The sequence below is a fragment of the Vespa mandarinia genome, chromosome 20 (genome assembly GCF_050613455.1).
Source record: "Vespa mandarinia isolate Hongniang chromosome 20, ASM5061345v1, whole genome shotgun sequence".
In the NCBI taxonomy this organism is placed as follows: Eukaryota; Metazoa; Arthropoda; class Insecta; order Hymenoptera; family Vespidae; genus Vespa; species Vespa mandarinia.
The window spans coordinates 1,127,800-1,145,765 of record NC_140829.1 but is presented as its reverse complement, the minus strand read 5'-3'; the positions used below and the strand labels follow the sequence as shown (position 1 = coordinate 1,145,765).

The window sequence follows — 17,966 nt, the reverse complement described above, 5'->3', positions numbered from 1 at the left end:
ATGTTTACTGCCAACAACTTATGAAACTGGAGGATGCAATCAAAGAAAAAAGGAAAACAGAATTGGAAAATCGTAAAGTGTTCCATAGTGTTGCACGACAATGCAAAGCCTCATACATCTTTAGGAACACGTGCGAAATTATTGGAGCTCGGTTGGAAAATGCTTTCGCATCCCCTATATAGTTTCGATACATAAACGGATTATCATTTATTTCGAAGTTTACAAAACATTTTAAATGGTAAAAATTTCAGTAATAACGATGACCTCAAATCGCACTTCATTGAGTTTTTTTGCTAATAAGGACCAGAACTTCTATAAGCGCAAAATTATGAAGTTCCCGGGAAGATGGGAAAAGATCATCGTACAGAACGGAAGACAGATGACTAATTAAAGTTCATTTTTTCAATCGGGTAAGTTAATGTGAACCTTTCTTGATGCAGTTTAATTGCCCTATTGTGAAGAAAATAAAAGAGCCTCGTTCCTGTGTAAGATTCCGAAAGGATTGATCGAAAAAGAGGCGCGTAGCTAAGCTGGTGTAATTGGGAAGCTGCAATTCGGTTGCTCTACAGCCATCCAAAATCCAACTGTTGATGTCACATGACAAAGTCAAGTAACTTGTTTTCGTGAAATCAGTCAGTTCCAATGAAAGAAAATTAAGCATTACTGACACCAATCGAGTCAGGCGAAATTTAACGGTCATTACCAGACTACAATCCGCGCCAGGCCCTGATGGCCTAATTACTAGACAGCTTCGAAAGGTTCCCACAAAAATTCTTGTGGAGATATTCAATCTTTTATCAGTTGGAGGCAAAATGCCTAAATCTATCTTGGAATCAAAGACAACCTTGATTCCAAGAAAAGTGGACGCTTCAAACCCAGGGAACTTTCCACCGATAACGGTATCATCGGTATTGGCAAGGACATACTATAATATGCCAATAGTTGTCAAGGAGATTAGTTTCGACAAAAAGCAAAGGGCCTTTCTTTCTTCTGATGGAACGGCAAAAAGTATTTTCGATCTTGGCATGGTTCTCCGTTATTTCCAGCAAAATTTCAAGCCTCTATTTATGGAATCGACAGACGTCACCAAAACATTCGGTTCCGTATCATACAAAATTATTAGGGGCACCTTAACATCTTATGGTGTCTCAAACAATTTTTTAAAATATATAGTTGACACTATGAACGAAGCAGTACGAGGCTTGCATGTGATGCCTGGGTCTCTGAACAAATTAAACCAACATGCGGAATTAAGCAAGAGGACCCGCTCTCATCTATTATCTTTAATATGGTGATGGACGGGGACCTGCGCAAAATACTCCCAAAGGCAGACGTGGACGGAGTTTATTATAACGTTCTTGCGTTTGCAGACGATCTCGTCTTTGTCGCCTCTACATCCCTAGGACTCCAAAGCACTCTGGATATTGTGAACGATTACCTGGCCAAATGTAATTTACTTATAAATATAAGTAAGTTGTTTACTGTGGCAATTCGGAGTCTGCCATATATGAAAAGACGGTGGTAAATGGCAGAGCCGTGTTGAATTGTGCAGGATGCCAGTTATCGGCCTTACAACGGGAAGATGAGTGGAAATATCTAAGCGTACCATTCATGCCTGAAGGTCGATCTATGTGGCAGGAGATCGAACTCTTCCAATGTGCGCTTCAAAAACTAACTAAAGCGCCACTGAAGCCATAACAGAGGCTCTTCGCGTTGAGACTGATGGTGCTACCAGAGTTATATCATCTCTTGAACCTGGGTAACACATCTCTTAAAAAAACTCGATAGCATTGTGAGAATAAATGGGCTCAAACTCTCTGCAGCTCATTTGATGGCTGCGGTTTAAGGGAATCGAGAAAAGTCCCTCTACAACATCAATGGATAACTGGCGGCTTTCGATTCCTATCAGGACGAGACTTCGTCAACGCAACTAAAATATGAATTAACGCACTGCCAACGAGATCCACAACAGCAAGGGGCAGGAAAAGTCGCACATGTCAGCCAGAATACATGGTGATAAAAGCGATAGATCACATTCTGCAGAAGTGCTATCGTACTCATAAATCACATATTAGATCGATATAACATGGTCCTATCTTACGTGAAAGAGCACTCATGAAATCACACAACATCGTAGAAGAGGAACCTCAGTCTTAGACTGTCACTTCTTCGTGTGAAATCCAAACAAAAATTTTGAAAAAACATTTTCAAAGAGAAAAACTTACAAACACATATACATATACCTATAGATTAAATCATTAGAAGAAATTGGATGGCAGATGTTAAGTTTTTAAGGTTTGCAACATTTATTTGAAAATTTTACTTGGAGCTTTGTTTAGTTTGTTTTTTAAAATCTTTTTGTATCTCTCTTATTAGAATGTCACAGAGAAGCTCGAAAAGAATTCAATCCTCTAATGGCTTAACTGATTCAGAAAGTGATTCAGATATTGAAAATCAAATTAATGTAATCCGACACAGAAATAGAAGAGCTATATGTAGTACTTCTGAATCAAAAGCTGAACAGATTGAAACCCATGACAATAACTCTGAAGTATGGAGGTCAAAAACATTCATCTCCAAAATACATAAGTTAGCGATAGCGGATTCAGGAATAAAAAAAATATTAATAAATTCGCAAAAATCTTAGACTTTTTTCAATTTTTATTTTCTGAAGAGCTCGTTGAGTTGATTGCAAGGGAAAGTAATCGATATTGGTGTTGAAAGAGTAATAATAACGTAAATATGTCAGATGGAATAGGATTAGCCGAATTATATTGTTTTTTTGGTGTGTCATTATTGATGACACGCAACAAGAAATTATCATTAGCAGAGTACTGGAGCAAAGATAAACTTCTGTGTAGCGAAATCTTTGGAGAAGTAATAACGAGACCGTTACTTCAAATTACTTTAAATGCTACATTTCACCGATGATGTTGGTCGTACTAATGATCATTTATACAAAATACGAAACGTCGTTGAAATATTACGAAAAGCATTTAATGAATAATTTCAGCCTTATCAACGGCTATGCACTGATGAAAGTCTACTTTTGTATAATGGGCGGCTTTCGTTTAAGCAGTACATACCATCGAAGAAACGCAGATTTGGCAAAAAAGAAGACCACTGGACGACCTCGAGCTCTGATAGAACGACAGACGAGAGTCCTTTTACGGAAAGATTTTAATTCCGAGGAAACTGCAAGAGAAATCACTAAAGCGGCAGATGTTGTAACACATATAAAAAATGTTCAGTGTATCTTATCCCAGACGGTATTGAAAAAACACTGTCGAAGAATCCCAAGCAGCGCGATAGCGCTTGTTTAATTTTATTTTGAAAAATAACAAGTAGCGCTATAGCGCTTCTTGTATGAGGTAGGTAACGTGATTCTCATATTTTTTTCATCGCTCCGTCACATTTATTGCAGTTTGCAAAGTGATCGGACGTATTCTTCAGTTAATAATTCTTTTCATTATTGTGAAAAATTGATCTAGATTTACTGTTTAACATTTCTAAATTTTGTTCATCATCAAAAAGGTACAATAAATCAAAAAAGAAAATCTTTAAGCACAAACACAAATCCATGTGATCATATTATCGTCGATGATGACGACTGCATTGTTCCGGTAAAGCGCAAAAGACAATGCATTTTGAGCACTTCGGAGGATAGCGATACTGATTTATCGAATCAATATTTATTCAACAATCTACCAGTTGCTGAAGACGTTTCGAATCAACGTAATTCTCAAGAGCCTAGCGAAGAATCTGATTCGCAATCTAACTTCCCTAGTCAGAGTAAACCGATTGAATTTTTCGAACTATTCTTGGATTCGACACTATGGGAACTAATAGTTGAAGAAACGAATAAATACGCGGAGTATTCAAGATTTTCACCTAAAGAATTAGAATCCTTTGAAAGAGAGATTTGGACAGCTGTTACCGTTTTCGAAATGAAGGCATTTATAGCAGTGCTGTTGGAAATGGGAATTACGAGAAAACCTAATATACGTTCATACTGGTCTGAAAATTCCCGTAATATACCGTGGTTTCGAAGAATGTTTTCTCGAAATAGATTTTAACAGATTTTAAAATATTTTCACTTAGTAGATAATTTTTTATGTTTTTCACCTGGTCACGCGAAATACGATCCCTGTGCAAAATTTAAACCACTGGTTGAATATGCTAACAAGGTGTTCAAATCACATTATACACCACACAAAGAATTATCAATTGATGAGACGCTAGTTGGGACGCTGTGTCATTCTAGCATAAAGCTATATTTACCAAATAAAAAGCATCATCGTTGGGGAATAAAATTCTGGATGCTGTGGGACACCGTTTCGAAATATTGTTTAGCGTTTTCTTGCTATAAAGGTGCAAAAGAAACAATTTCTAGTGATAGAAAAAAGTTTGGACTTGGGTACGATGTCGTGGTGAATTTACTAAAAGGTAGTAATTGTTTGAATAAGGGGTATCACATTTTTGTCAACAATTTTTTTACTAGCGTAGAATTAGCTCGCTATTTATATTCTATGGACACTTTTTTAACTGGAACAATTAGAAGAAATATGAAATGTATTCCTGATAACTTGAAACAAACTAACGTAAACGAGGTAAAATATTTTCGAAACAATGAAGTATTGTTCTGTGCGTATCGCGAAAAGAAGAGTTTAAAAAATCCTGTGTTATTAATTTCGACGAAAGCAGAAGAGCAAGATGTGACTATAACTAAAATCGACATGACAGAGAAATACGTTTCACAAAACCCGCTATTATTCAATCTTATAATGCCTTCATGGGTGGTGTCGATGTATCCAATAAAATGCTGTATACCGATTTCGATGAACGAAGATCAGTTCAATATTGGAAAAAGGTAGCCTTTCACATAATCAACCGCATGGTTTTAAATGCATATATAATTTACAAGGAAATATTTAAGAGCGAAGCAATATCTCGGTTAGATTTTATGTCAAATATTATTTTTGAAATTGAGTGTCAATGGATGAGCGAAAAGCAATCACATAGTCATGTAAAAGAAAAAACATTTGGATTAGTAAAGTTGCCACACCGTAACTTGCGATAATGCGTACTCTGCAGCACCAAAAATGCAATAAAAAGATCACATTTAATTTTGACAATCCGTCACGTACCGCCAATTGTCCACAATGCTCGAAATACGCTGGGTTTTCTCGAGATAAAATCTGAACAGCACGATCGCGCTGCTTGGGACTCAAACGGTTACAACTGTATAAACATTTGATACATCGAAAATTGAAGAAATTCACCACTACCATCGTACCATGGAGAACAACGCTTAGCATTTGCAAGAAGTTATATTCATGGAAAACGACGTTGCAGAAAAGTTATCTTTAATGACGGAAAGAAATTTAATTTCGATGGTCCATATGAATGGCATTATTATTTCCATGATTTTCAAAAGGAAGAACTTATTTTAAGTCATCGACAAATGGGGAAGGAAATGTAATGGGCTGGAAATCGATACAAAGACATGTATGAATTTTATATTAGACCATATGAATAGCCAAAAGTATATAGAATTAATAAATGATCTATTAGAAGAGTATGCTGCTTGCATTACACAGAAAAATTTGATATTGTAACTGAAAAACGGGTCGATCCATACAGCTAAGAATTATTTTCTTTCTAAAAAAAAATAAATGTTTTAGTCTAGCCCGCAGATTCTCCATTATGGAAAATATTTGGACCGAATTAGCACGAAATGTTTATGCAGGAGGAAAACAATTCCAAACAAAAGAAATGTTAAAATCAAAAATTATAAATGTTTAAAAAATTATACAAATCGTTTGAACTATTTCAAAAAAAAAAAAAACATATACCATCAAATATTATTAATAAATTATTCATTCATTTTGTAAAAATGAATATAAAAATATTCATACATCTAATATTTTGACAATAACTTTTTATAAACAAATTATGTATTGCCAAAAACTACTCCCATTATTAATCTACTATCTACAGATATAATGTACCAATTAAAAATATTTTATAATGCATAAGACAATTTATACAAGAAACACAAGAAAAGTCAAAAAATTATTCGTGCACATTATTCTACTGCTAAATCGTCATAATAAACGCACATATCGCCATGATACTGACCAAAACAAATATTTGTTAACAAAGAGGTTATAGAGGTCATAGAGGATTATAGTCTTCTGACGGTAGCAATATATCGTTAAACTTCATAAAAAAAAACATACTTCATAAAAATATGAAATCGCTCGTTTCATTTTAAGAGCTCTAGATCTTATTCCAGTGAAAACAGATAAAAGAAATTTCTTTCTTTTTATCCTCTTATTGCCGTCCGTAATGCGTTGATTGTTTACGCGTATCCTTACTCCACGTAATAGTTTCGATCTAATTATTGAAATTATTATTAATTTTAATACTGCGTGAAATTAAAAAACATTGTAAATAAACCGCGGTCCAAGGAATCATTGACAGATATAGCATCAAAAAACTTTAAAAAAAAATTCCAAGAAATGGACGTAAACGGAAAATAAATGAGTATATTAGTCAATAGATAATTCGAAAGATAAAGCAAAATCCAAAGATAAATGCAATGAACATCGCAGTTGAACTTAAAAGTAATCTTAACACTATGACGTCCGATGGCTCCACCTTGATGCCATTCGGAAATTATTGCTCAAACACCAATGGCTGCATTGTGGAAAATTCAATTCAAATTCAAAACTGAAGAACGAAAGAATATTGCGTGTTCTATAACTAACAGTAAATTATAGACGTAGCAACTTTGTGTTTTCATAAAAAACTGTGCCCTTCGACAATGACAAAAGAAAAAGAAGATACAATTATACGTGATGAATGTGTGGACATCTTGTCTGATGTTCCATTCGAATTTCAAGATTGTGAGGAACTTAAAGACATTACGTCTTCAAAAAAGGAAAATGAGGCAATATCTTCGGATGAATCTGAAATATGTAGACAGAGAATTCGGCGAACACTACCATTACCAAGTGATACAGAAGAATCAGACGAAGATAACAGTAGACAGTGGTCAGATTTTGATTTACCAAGAAACAATAATGCTTTCGAAGGATCTTCTGGTCCTTTGTATTTCCCAGAGATACAAACAATATAGAGGATGTCGTGAAACTATTTATAGGGAACGACTTGTTTGAATTTATTAGTACCGAAACGAACAGGTAGTACGATCAAAATTCCACCAGGAAGAAGCCCGATAAAAAAAAGTGCAAATTCAATCCTGGTTACATATGAGACGTTTTATATTCGAGCTTTGTATGGTATAGTTCGAAGCAATTATCTATGTACAAGGCCGGCTTAGCCGAACAAGTAGCACAATAATATCTGGATTCTCTCCTTCCATGTTTTACTTTTCAATTGGAACATACGGCGCAGTCTTTACTTCTTCCTGTCTCGTCCCGCCGAATTATATGTAGAAGGCCGTTGAGTCTTCCTGCTGTTCCAGATGTTGAAGGAGATTTGCGATTAGTGTCTCGAAAATCTCCAATCAATTAATCTACCAAGAGATGCACGAATTCTATATGTTTTAACTTTTTTATATTGTATTTCTTGTGATGTTCATGATATAATAGATAGGAATTTATGACTAAAACTTCCAATCCCCAAAAAAATAACTTTCGCCACCATTTTTGAGACTTTCGTATGAAACAGTATGTGCCTTTGTACTAGTTTGCTTTATTAACCCCGCCCATATATTTATTATAGTTTATAATCACATCTGGCTTTACAATATCAGTTCTTCCTTTTTATAAGATAATTGTGGAAAACTTTGCTGGTTTCTCTGGTAGCGACACTGAAAGACTGACTTGACAAACTGAATTTCGTTCTGACCCTACCATGGTCTCGCATCGTAAGTTTACATTATACGGAAGATAAGACTTCATCACTACAAAGTTTCTAATTTCATTGAGAGGCAACTTGACTTCATAGGTTAGCATACCCATGCGTATCTTATCGTTTAGGACGACAGACGTACGCCAGCCACAGTGCGAGAACTGGGCGGCTATTTTCCGACACTCGTCCGCAAAGGGTTAAAACAATGGCAAAATTGCCAAACACGAGTGAATCTCATGATGTAAACATTAGTGAAGATGAGTTTCAGATAGTAATTTATACAGACATGTTAAAAAAAATAAATATTAATTTTTTTTTTTTTAATTAATTTAACGACAATAGTGATAGTGAAATCATCCAACCAATAAGAAAACAAAGAAATCTCATAGACAGTGATAGCGATGAAAATGATATAGAAGAAAACATAACGATAGAAGATAAGATCACAAGTGAATTGTGGAAAGACGTCACTGAGTCAGACGTACTTACAATAAATTTTAACATACATCACCAAACAACCGGACCATTAATAGAAAAGATCCTATAGACTATTTTACTTTATATTTTATAAGTGAATTAGTAGAGAATATAATAAAAGAAATGAACTATTATGCCAATGAAAAGATAAGAAACAAACAACCCTCAGACAAATCAATTTGATACAAGTGGCACGACGTTACCAAACAAGAATTTCTAACTTTCATCGGCGTTCTAGTAAATATGGGATTGATTCATGTACCGAATGTACAAGATTATTTGTCTACTGTTTCCAAATTTGCGGTACCACTTCAACGATTTTCGCGTTGTTTTTAGAGTACTTATAACCATATCGACTTTGTCTATTATGCCCATTGATTTATTGTAATCAATAGCACATTCGGGCTTAGCAACACTCTGTAGTCCTCCACATCTAGATACGGCTGCAAAACCTGCCGTATGCATAGTTGTAATCATATATACTTCTTTTTTATTTAACCACGCTAACAAATTTTATTTAATATCGCTAACAAACTGTTTGATGAATGAAAGTATGCCTCTCCTTTTTTCAGATGTTTCTCAAACTTCGGCATTCCTTGCCGTCTTTTACTAACAGTCCCGCACGTATTTGTACTATTATTATGCAACAAATTAAATAATCCTGGACTTGAGTAAAAATTATCAAGATAGATTGTGTGACCGTTTCCTAAAAACGGTCGCAAAAGCGACAAAACTATCGCACCCGACTTTCCGATACCCTTGGCTGCACTTTCAATATTTGTTGACTGTCCGCAATAAACTATAACATCTTGCACATAACCCGTTTTGCAATCGCATAGCATAAAAGATTTGATACCAAATCTATTCCTTTCCGAAGGAATATACTGTCTGAATGACAAGCGGCCTTTGTACAATATAAGGCTTTCATCAATACAAAGATCTTAAAACGGATGGAATGTATCATTGAAGGATTTTCGAAACATATTGACTACATCTCTAATTATCGACTGCAGATTGCCCTTGTATATATGATTAGTACGTCTTCGCAGAAGTGAAGAATCATATCGTAAGATGTCCAGAGAATTTGAACTATCGATGATGACATGTCACCAACCTATAAAATATATTGAACATCAATCTTCCCCAGAACAATAAGCCGGAACAGATTTATGCAGATCTGGAGAATGTGGCATTTTTGCAATAATGATCTATTGCATGATAAATCAGACAGACTATTCAAAATTAGAGAAGTTCTCAATTATATACAACACAAGTTCGAGACTGTGTATACACCAAAGCAGCAATTATCATTGGATGAAGGCGTAATACCTTGGCGGAGTAGATTATTTTTCCGCACGTATAATCCTGCAAAACTCGTAAAATATGGGATTCTGATGCGGATGCTCTGAGAAGCGGCATCTGGATATATCTGTAATTTCAAAGTATATTCAGGCTCAGAAGCAACGCTAGAAAATACGGCCCTAACGATTTTAGATCCTTATGTGGGATTCCATCACCATGTATATATGGACAATTATTACAATAACGTACATACAGCCGAATTGCTCCTTTAGTTGACTGCCACGTCACCTATATTCGGATGACAGTAGAATTTCTGATTGGGCCGCATCACCCGTATTGGGATGATGCTTATTTGACTACTTGCGAAGGATATTCGTATGTGTTTGAAAAGATATTTCGTAGAGGAAGTAACAAAACTATTGAATATTAATTAATATAAACTATATTTATTAATATAAACTTAAATTTATAATGAATATTCATTAATATAAATTATCGTTATAAAAGTAATACGAAAATGGTTTATTAAGAAAATTATGTAGAATGTAAAACTTTAAAACTTTCTATACAAAGCTGGAGTGGCCTGAAGGAGATTTTACTGAAAACACGTGTGGCAGTCAACGTGTTAGAAGAAAACAAGAGTTTGCGGAACAATTAGAGCAAATAGAGGACTTCCGAAGAATTTAAGAAACGTTACATTGAAGCAACATGAAACGAAATTTTCAAGAAAGTATTATAAGAATTAAGCAATAATGCGACTGGTGTACCGAATCCGTAACTTTACGATTTCTGTTTTTTTTTGTACCTCAATATCCTTGTTAAAAGAATAGATTTATTATAAGTAATAAATCTTTGTATTATTTTGCAACGTAGTGAAAAGTTAATTATTTCCGCTAATATTAAATTCACTGTAATAAAAAGAATTGTAAATTTAAATTGGCTATAAAATTTCAACATTTACTTACCAATATTCTGCTGTAAAACAAGTGTATTAGTATCTTGATCATCTTCCGTGATGCACTGACTCTATTACGCGATAATTATTTATTCATTAAAAGACAATGAATTGAATTTACTAATACTTATTGTTTGTTTTGTATGTAAATACAGGTAAACAATATAACAGTATAACGCAAATATTCCGTTCCATAGAAATGATACATTATATAAATTCTGTTATGCGAGACTCGAATCTAATAGAACACAGAATCTAATAAAACTTCATGCACATAACGCATAAATGTTATGAACAAAATAAGGTAAAATAAGTGAAAAGATAAAAATCTAACAATTTCAAGACCGCGTTGTATCGTAATTGCATTATACGGGTGTTACCTGTATACTTTATATGATTATAAAAAAGAAGTTAAGGCTGTTCACTAACCCAGGATTTTTAATTGTTTATGCCATCAATGAGAAGAAGATTTAATCTACGGCGTATTGATCTCAAATTTTTAAAAAAGCTGTTTTTTTTTTTTTTTTTTTTTTTTTTTTTTTTTTTTTTTTTTTTTCAAAAAAAAATTGTGTTAAAAAACGGTATTTTTGGAAAATAGTTCAAATTTTTTTTTTAACATTTTTCACTCGATCATTTTAATAAACTTTGGTCAGATGATTTTATGATAAAAATAAGAAAATACATGTCCAATCGTTTATGTCAAGGGATCTAAATTAATAAATTATTGGTAAATTTTGAAAAAATTTGTAATTTCTCTTGGATTTTATAGACTAAAAAGACAAAGATTCTACAAAGTATATACAGATCAAGCACATAAATTCGTAATTCAGGAAATCTTAAATTTGAAGCTCAATGATTCCGGTTATTTGTTTTATTCAAATCAATGTAAATGAAAATAATGAACTAATTTACTCTTTTTCTCCTTATTTTTTTCCTTATTTGATAATTTAGTAAGGTATTATTATCCAATCTATTATATTACTACCGGCTAGTGACTGATGTGAATTTCGCAGTGATCTGTGCTAGGTAGGACATAGTAGCTGTATAATTCTGTTCGATGACAAATGCATGTAAAGTAAATATATTTGTCGATTATTTTTTCAAAATTAATAATTTTTGAACATATATATTATACATTATTTTTCATAAAGATCAAAATATGAGTTCGTTTCCACATAATCTACGAGATTTTTCTTCTAATGCTATTTTGTTATAGTTTCCTCTATAGTAGTTCACTTCATATTATTACTATTATTACTACTATACTATAATAATAATATGTAATGTAATAATATAGTAATAAAAACAGTAATAAGAAGAAATAAAAGAATATACTTATATTGTATACATCATGATATATATGATGACGGTAATTTATGATAACAAAAGAAGAAAAAATGTATAATTTTACATGACTAATACAAACAGCATATGAAAAAAAGTAACGTTTCTTTTGTTTTTGTCCGCTAAGATTTTTCTTTATCTTATTACCTTATGATCTTTATGCATTTGTTTCCTCATTGTTTCTTATTCACTATTTATATACTAATATAAATAGATTTATATACTAATTTTTATATGCGTCAATTTTATTTATTATTTCTATGCTTTTATCGTAAAACAAATATGTACAGACGTCCTATCTAACACGAATCACTGTAAGACACGCATACTACCATAAAAAAAAGATATACATATAAGAGACTGAAAAGTTCGTTCACTGTTACTAAACTATTGACTCTACCTACACGAAACCAATTGATATGTCGCGTGAGAGGGGAATAATCAACACAAACTTATACATCGATACGACAGACGTATGATGGTTACAGCATTTCCCGCTTGTTTCGTAGTTCATATTTTGTCCACATATCTATCGCTGAAGACACATACGCTTTGAACAAAAGGTAGTGAACAGCCTTACATAAAACTTTATACGACAAAAATTGACTCTAAAACTTTGCGCGCAATCTATTCAAATACACATGCTCATAGAAATTAATTGAAATCACAAAACGCAAACAAATTTAAATAAACTTAAAAACAGTCAACTTCACGATTCTTTTTTTACCTTATTGAAATAAGAATCGACCTATTCATGGCTGCATGGACAACTGCACAATAAGATCTGAAACAAAATGAAAGCAATATTATTAGTATCATTATTATAATAAAGAAAACTCCTTGAATGTATATGTATACTAAAGAAATAAAAAGAGATTACTTGAATTTCTATTAATAAAAAGTAAAAAATGAAATAAAAATAGCGCGAAATAAAAAGGAGTAATAAACAATATTAACTATTAACTATTAACTATAAAATATTAATCACATTTATAGCACTAATTATTTTATAATGAAAGTAAATTAATTAATACTTAGTACATTAATAATATTATAATAAAAGTACAATAATTAATACAACTATTAATCATGGTTTATTTAAAAATGATGATAATTATCCTAAAATAAAATAAAATAAAATTATGATGAAACAATCAATAAGAAAATAATATTACTTACGTACCTACATTTGTAGCAGAACAGTCGAGTGTTGTCGCAGGGATCATATCATTGAATAGTGAGGAAAGTCACCTTCCCTAACTTTGTTTATCATGCGGCAACAAAAAACTTTCCTATAAAATAACAAACAAAATAGTACAATAGAAAGTTCGTCCTTATTAATGTCCTATGTTCTTTTACTAAAATTTACTTGAAAATTTTAAAACCATACATTTAACTTATTTTCAGCTACATACGAAGAGCAATGAAAAACAAAACTCAATCTTCACTGTACTGTGTATAAAGTTTCGTCGATTCGTAGAATATTATGTATTATAATCTGTAAAATGAAAATGTTTTATTAACATAAATTAAGATTACATATATACATACACACACATACATACACGTATAGAATCAAGGTTTTGAGAAAATGATTGAAACAATTTATCTCAAAATAATTTTAAAAAGTAATATATATATAATAGCTCTAAAAAAGATCCGTTCGACAATACAAAACTTACAGAATGTCCTCTTTATTGGCTTCCAAATTTTCTTTCAATTGTAACTCAGGCATTCAGTCACCTTCTACACGTTTATATCATTCACTTGGCAATAACAATCCGGATATAAATACGAGTGTGCAAGTATATTTATGAATATACGGATACATAAATGTACGTATTATATGTACATATTGTATACCCGTATATATACGATGTAAACGAAAATCGAACTATAATCAATCATGATTAAAACCCAAACAAAGAATACACACCGCGAAAATAAAAGCTAAAAATTCTAGAAAAAGTATAACGTAATAATCCTCACGATAGACACGTCTAAATGCCAATTTTATTTTCACGAATATATTTCAAACGCACCATTTTTTCGATTTGCAAATGCTATATTATAAAAATCACATGTCTGACTATCGATTAGTATATTGGAAGAATCTGTAATTTAGAAAAAAAAACATGTTAATTACCCGTAATAAGAAGAATAACAAAACTTCGTTTCGCTAGCACAGGTAAATCCTAAATAGCCTTCACATTAACACCGGTAGGATGAAGCCTTATAAAGCGCAATCTTGTGGACATTTCGTACAATAGATCAGGACCGAATTAATAGTTTGCGAATCGTATGCCATTCCATCCTATCTATCTGACGCTTTCATATATATTCAGTTTACGAAAAGAATAGTACACTCTGTAAATTTTATAATAGTTTCGGAAGATTTGTATAATTATGTAGTTTTTTATCCGTATACGTCTTCAATTGCGAAAGTAATTATATGTCAATTTCATTGAGTTTAACATGTCATTTATAGAGCTTGCTTCGACTTCCCATTCGAAAAATGTTACAATATCTAAAAGTTGTAAATACGTTCCTGATCTGATCACATCCTCATCACGTACATTTGTTTACACTCCTGACTTGTCTCAAACGAATTATGATACTAATGGCGTATTCTAATCTATAGACTAGTAGTAAGATTCATACAACAATAGAGAGGAAAATATTGAAAAACCCGCAACAGATGACTAAATAAAAGCAAATAATAAATAAATTTATCTATGTAATAAATTTCAATCTTGTAAATATTATTTATAGAAGAAATAATATTTATCTGTATCTATTCATTTTTTATTTAAAAACGTCTAATAATATAGAATTTATAATTGAAATGAAATGTTAGAAATCGATAGAAGTCGGAAATCATAAGAAATGTTCAGACTGTTACTTTCAAAAAGAAACTGAAGCGACAAATTCGCAAGGAAGTAATAATTTGAAATAAATAATGGTTTTTTGGTTTTTAAAAAAATAATCGGACAATGAAGGCTTTTATGCAAAACCTTTATTATATATATTTGTTTCGATTTGTTTTAATTGTCTTACTCTTTTAAAGGATATTAAATCCTCTAAAATCCAATTTTTTTTTCGTGTCTACAAACAAAATTATATATTGTATAAAAGTTATATAATATTATTTCTACTAATACAATTATACTATATACTAATTGTATTACTTCCAGTTACACATTATTTATAATGTTTTGTTATTCTTATATATTTAATCGAACAATTTACTTACAAGAATTGTATATATAGTTCAAACAACGTAAGATTGGAAACAACTCGATTGTCTCCTTGTAATAGACTCTGAGCTTCAAATACAGATAAATAAATAAATAAATTAAATAAAATAAAACAAATATTATTTTTTTTAATATAAATATTTGAAATAGAAAAAATGTAATATTTAAGGTGATCTAGAATTACTCCATAACGAAGCAGATGATAGATGTAGGATATTCAGCATCTAATGATGTAACTGAACATTCAATACTATCAATTTAGAGTCGATCTATTTGTTTCTATTTGTTTTTCTAGCTTTAGTTACATTTGACATTGCTTTTTTTTCTATTTTCTTAAATGTGAAAAACTAATATTTAACATTAACATATGTTTATTGTAGCTGTTTTTTTATAGATTTTAACAATATCTAAGAAGAAACATACACAATTATTTGAAGAATATTGGAATTTTCCTCATTATGTACGAGAATTAGATGGAATATATAGCAATAAAAGCTCCTCCAAGTATTGCCAGCTACTACTATAATTATAAAGAATTCAATAGTGTAGTGTTGATGGCATTTCTTGATACAAAATATAAATTTCTAGGTACGTGGGCATTGAATTTAGTGGAAGAGTTTCTAATGGAGATATATATAAGATTGTACTTTATTAAATAATTCACTAAATTTTCCTGCTACAGAACACTTAATAAAACATACGAAACCTCTATTCTATGCCATTGTTGCTGATAATGTGTTTGCCATAAAAACTTATATATTAAAACTGTATCCTTTTTGTAAACAACCAGCACCGAATTGTGTATTTAATTATTTTTTCTCGAGAGCTAGACAAATTGTAGAAAATGCATTTGACCTTATTATTAATCTATTTCGTATATTAATAAACCACTACAACTTTTTGCAAGAAAACCACTCTTAGTATCAGCACTATGCGCATTACACTATTTTCTTCTGACATAAGAAAATAAATTCTATGAAGTAACAAAGTATTTTTAATATAGATAAGGAGCATGAGAAATAGAGAATTCTTGGTATGCCAACATTGAACCTATTAGAATTACAACAAGAACAAACTCATAATTGTATAGAAACTGCTGAAATAATACAAAACAAATTTAGAGACTATTTTGTCTTCCCACATGGAAAAATACATTAATAATATAACAATATAAACATATAAAACAATATTGAATAAACTTTATAAATGTTTTATGTAAAAATAAAAATTCTCATTTTATTATTCATGTGTTTATGTATGCTTTACTTACCATCTTTCATGCGAATCATTTTTATGAATATATATTATGGCATGGAAATATTTCTGATTATTCGGATATATATCTTCTATTAAATTATCACTGTTTCATTTATATTTTTCTCACTTCCTGGTAAAATCGTGTACATAAATTGTGTAATTTAATTTTCATTACTATTAAATTCACTCGAAAGATTATTTAAGACATTCTGTTTTTATATTTTATACCGATAATTTTTGCTCTTTAATAAAATTTGAAGAAAATTCATAAAAATCTATCCATTACAAAATTAATTCCTTTCTTCGCTCAACACTTCTTTTTATTATCTTTAGCACATGAACTCTCATAAAATATTTGGGATGCCATTGGAAGTTAGATATAACTGTCTAAAAGAAAAAATGAGTTCACATTATATATTGTTTCGCTATCTGAAAGTAATTACGGTAATCAGTTCAATTTAACAGTCATCATATCAGATGTGTTTATAAATATCACGAAAATTACTCTTACAAGAAATGTCGCAAGTTACTTGCTAATATATCCGCAAATTATCCATTGCCATATCAAGGAGAGAAAAAAGAGAAAAAATCTGAAAATAGTGGTTTAGTAATACAGGAAAGTACAATAGTAGTAGTAGTAATTATTGTTAGGGTTAAGTTAGGTTAGGTTAGAGATACGACGACGTACATAATACACAATTAATGTAACATGATGTAAATGACGTATGTGAAGTAGCAGTGGGAGGTAATGTGTTCCATCGATAATGAATTCTCCCGATACGATGATGAAACTTAAAATTTCAACGATTGTTTCATGAGTGTCAATTTTGATAACTAATTATATAACTAGTATTTAAATTTAACTGTTACAAATATTGTGTTTATTAGACACGTAAATTAAATAACTTCACTAAAATTACTTTTAAGCTTGAAAATGTATTTACTAGAATTTCTGTTTTGCAATAACAAACATTGATTGCAAAGTAAATCGTTCGATTAAATGTATAAGAATAACAAAACATTATAAACAAAAATGAAACATTATTTTATGCGATCACAAAGAAAGAAAAAATTAATAAATTTGGGCGAACACGTTACAATATAACAGAAAATATTCTATATCGAAAAGGTAAAAATTATAAATTTTAACAATACTGTTGTTATATAAATTTTGTACTTACTATTGTAGTAAGTATTGTATATTTATTTTAGTTGCTGGCATTTTATACATTTGTAATTCATATTTTTATTTTGCGTGTACTGACATAAGATGTAATTTTTTTTTGTCTAACTTATTATTCCTTTTTATCTTCACTGGGCCTTCAACATTATTATTTGTACTTTACAACATGTTTTTTATAAGGCTTCTTTAATTTCACCATGTAAAGTTTGTTAAGATAAATCTGTTACAGAATTATCTACTATCACGCATAGAATTCGTCATGTATATATGTTAATTATACATGCATTATGTTTATAAATATTACTCATTT

The 17,966-nt window shown here is 31.0% G+C and overlaps 1 protein-coding gene and 2 long non-coding RNA genes across 10 annotated transcripts in view; 1 reads left to right on the top strand and 2 right to left on the bottom strand.

Annotated features, from left to right (window-relative positions):
- The window catches only part of LOC118447323 (uncharacterized), a 41,357-nt gene extending 26,818 nt beyond the window's left edge, over window positions 1-14,539 (bottom strand). For 2 of the 8 annotated variants that reach the window (XR_014983341.1, XR_014983342.1), the window contains exons 1-5: window positions 13,642-14,208; window positions 13,350-13,457; window positions 13,143-13,251; window positions 12,687-12,743; window positions 10,626-10,686 (exon numbers count right to left, since the gene is read on the bottom strand). This is a non-coding gene — a long non-coding RNA (uncharacterized LOC118447323). Of the gene's footprint in view, window positions 1-10,625; window positions 10,687-12,686; window positions 12,744-13,142; window positions 13,252-13,349; window positions 13,458-13,524; window positions 13,622-13,641 lie in introns of those variants that run through there. The other 6 variants (XR_014983343.1, XR_014983345.1, XR_014983344.1 and 3 more) reach the window with 6 other exon arrangements.
- LOC146872344 (uncharacterized) lies at window positions 2,743-6,739 on the top strand. The gene is given in 8 exon segments (XM_085663195.1): window positions 2,743-2,877; window positions 2,994-3,269; window positions 3,492-4,725; window positions 4,728-5,205; window positions 5,275-5,478; window positions 5,540-5,614; window positions 5,685-5,739; window positions 6,578-6,739. Coding segments are annotated over 8 exon segments (2,619 nt in total).
- Window positions 14,540-15,198: 659 nt separating the features above from the next.
- LOC146872343 (uncharacterized) lies at window positions 15,199-17,297 on the bottom strand. Its single transcript, XR_014983349.1, has 3 exons — window positions 17,162-17,297; window positions 16,985-17,063; window positions 15,199-16,860 (listed from the first exon to the last, which is right to left on the bottom strand). It is a non-coding gene; the product is annotated as an uncharacterized LOC146872343 (long non-coding RNA).
- Between the last annotated feature and the right edge of the window lie 669 nt (window positions 17,298-17,966).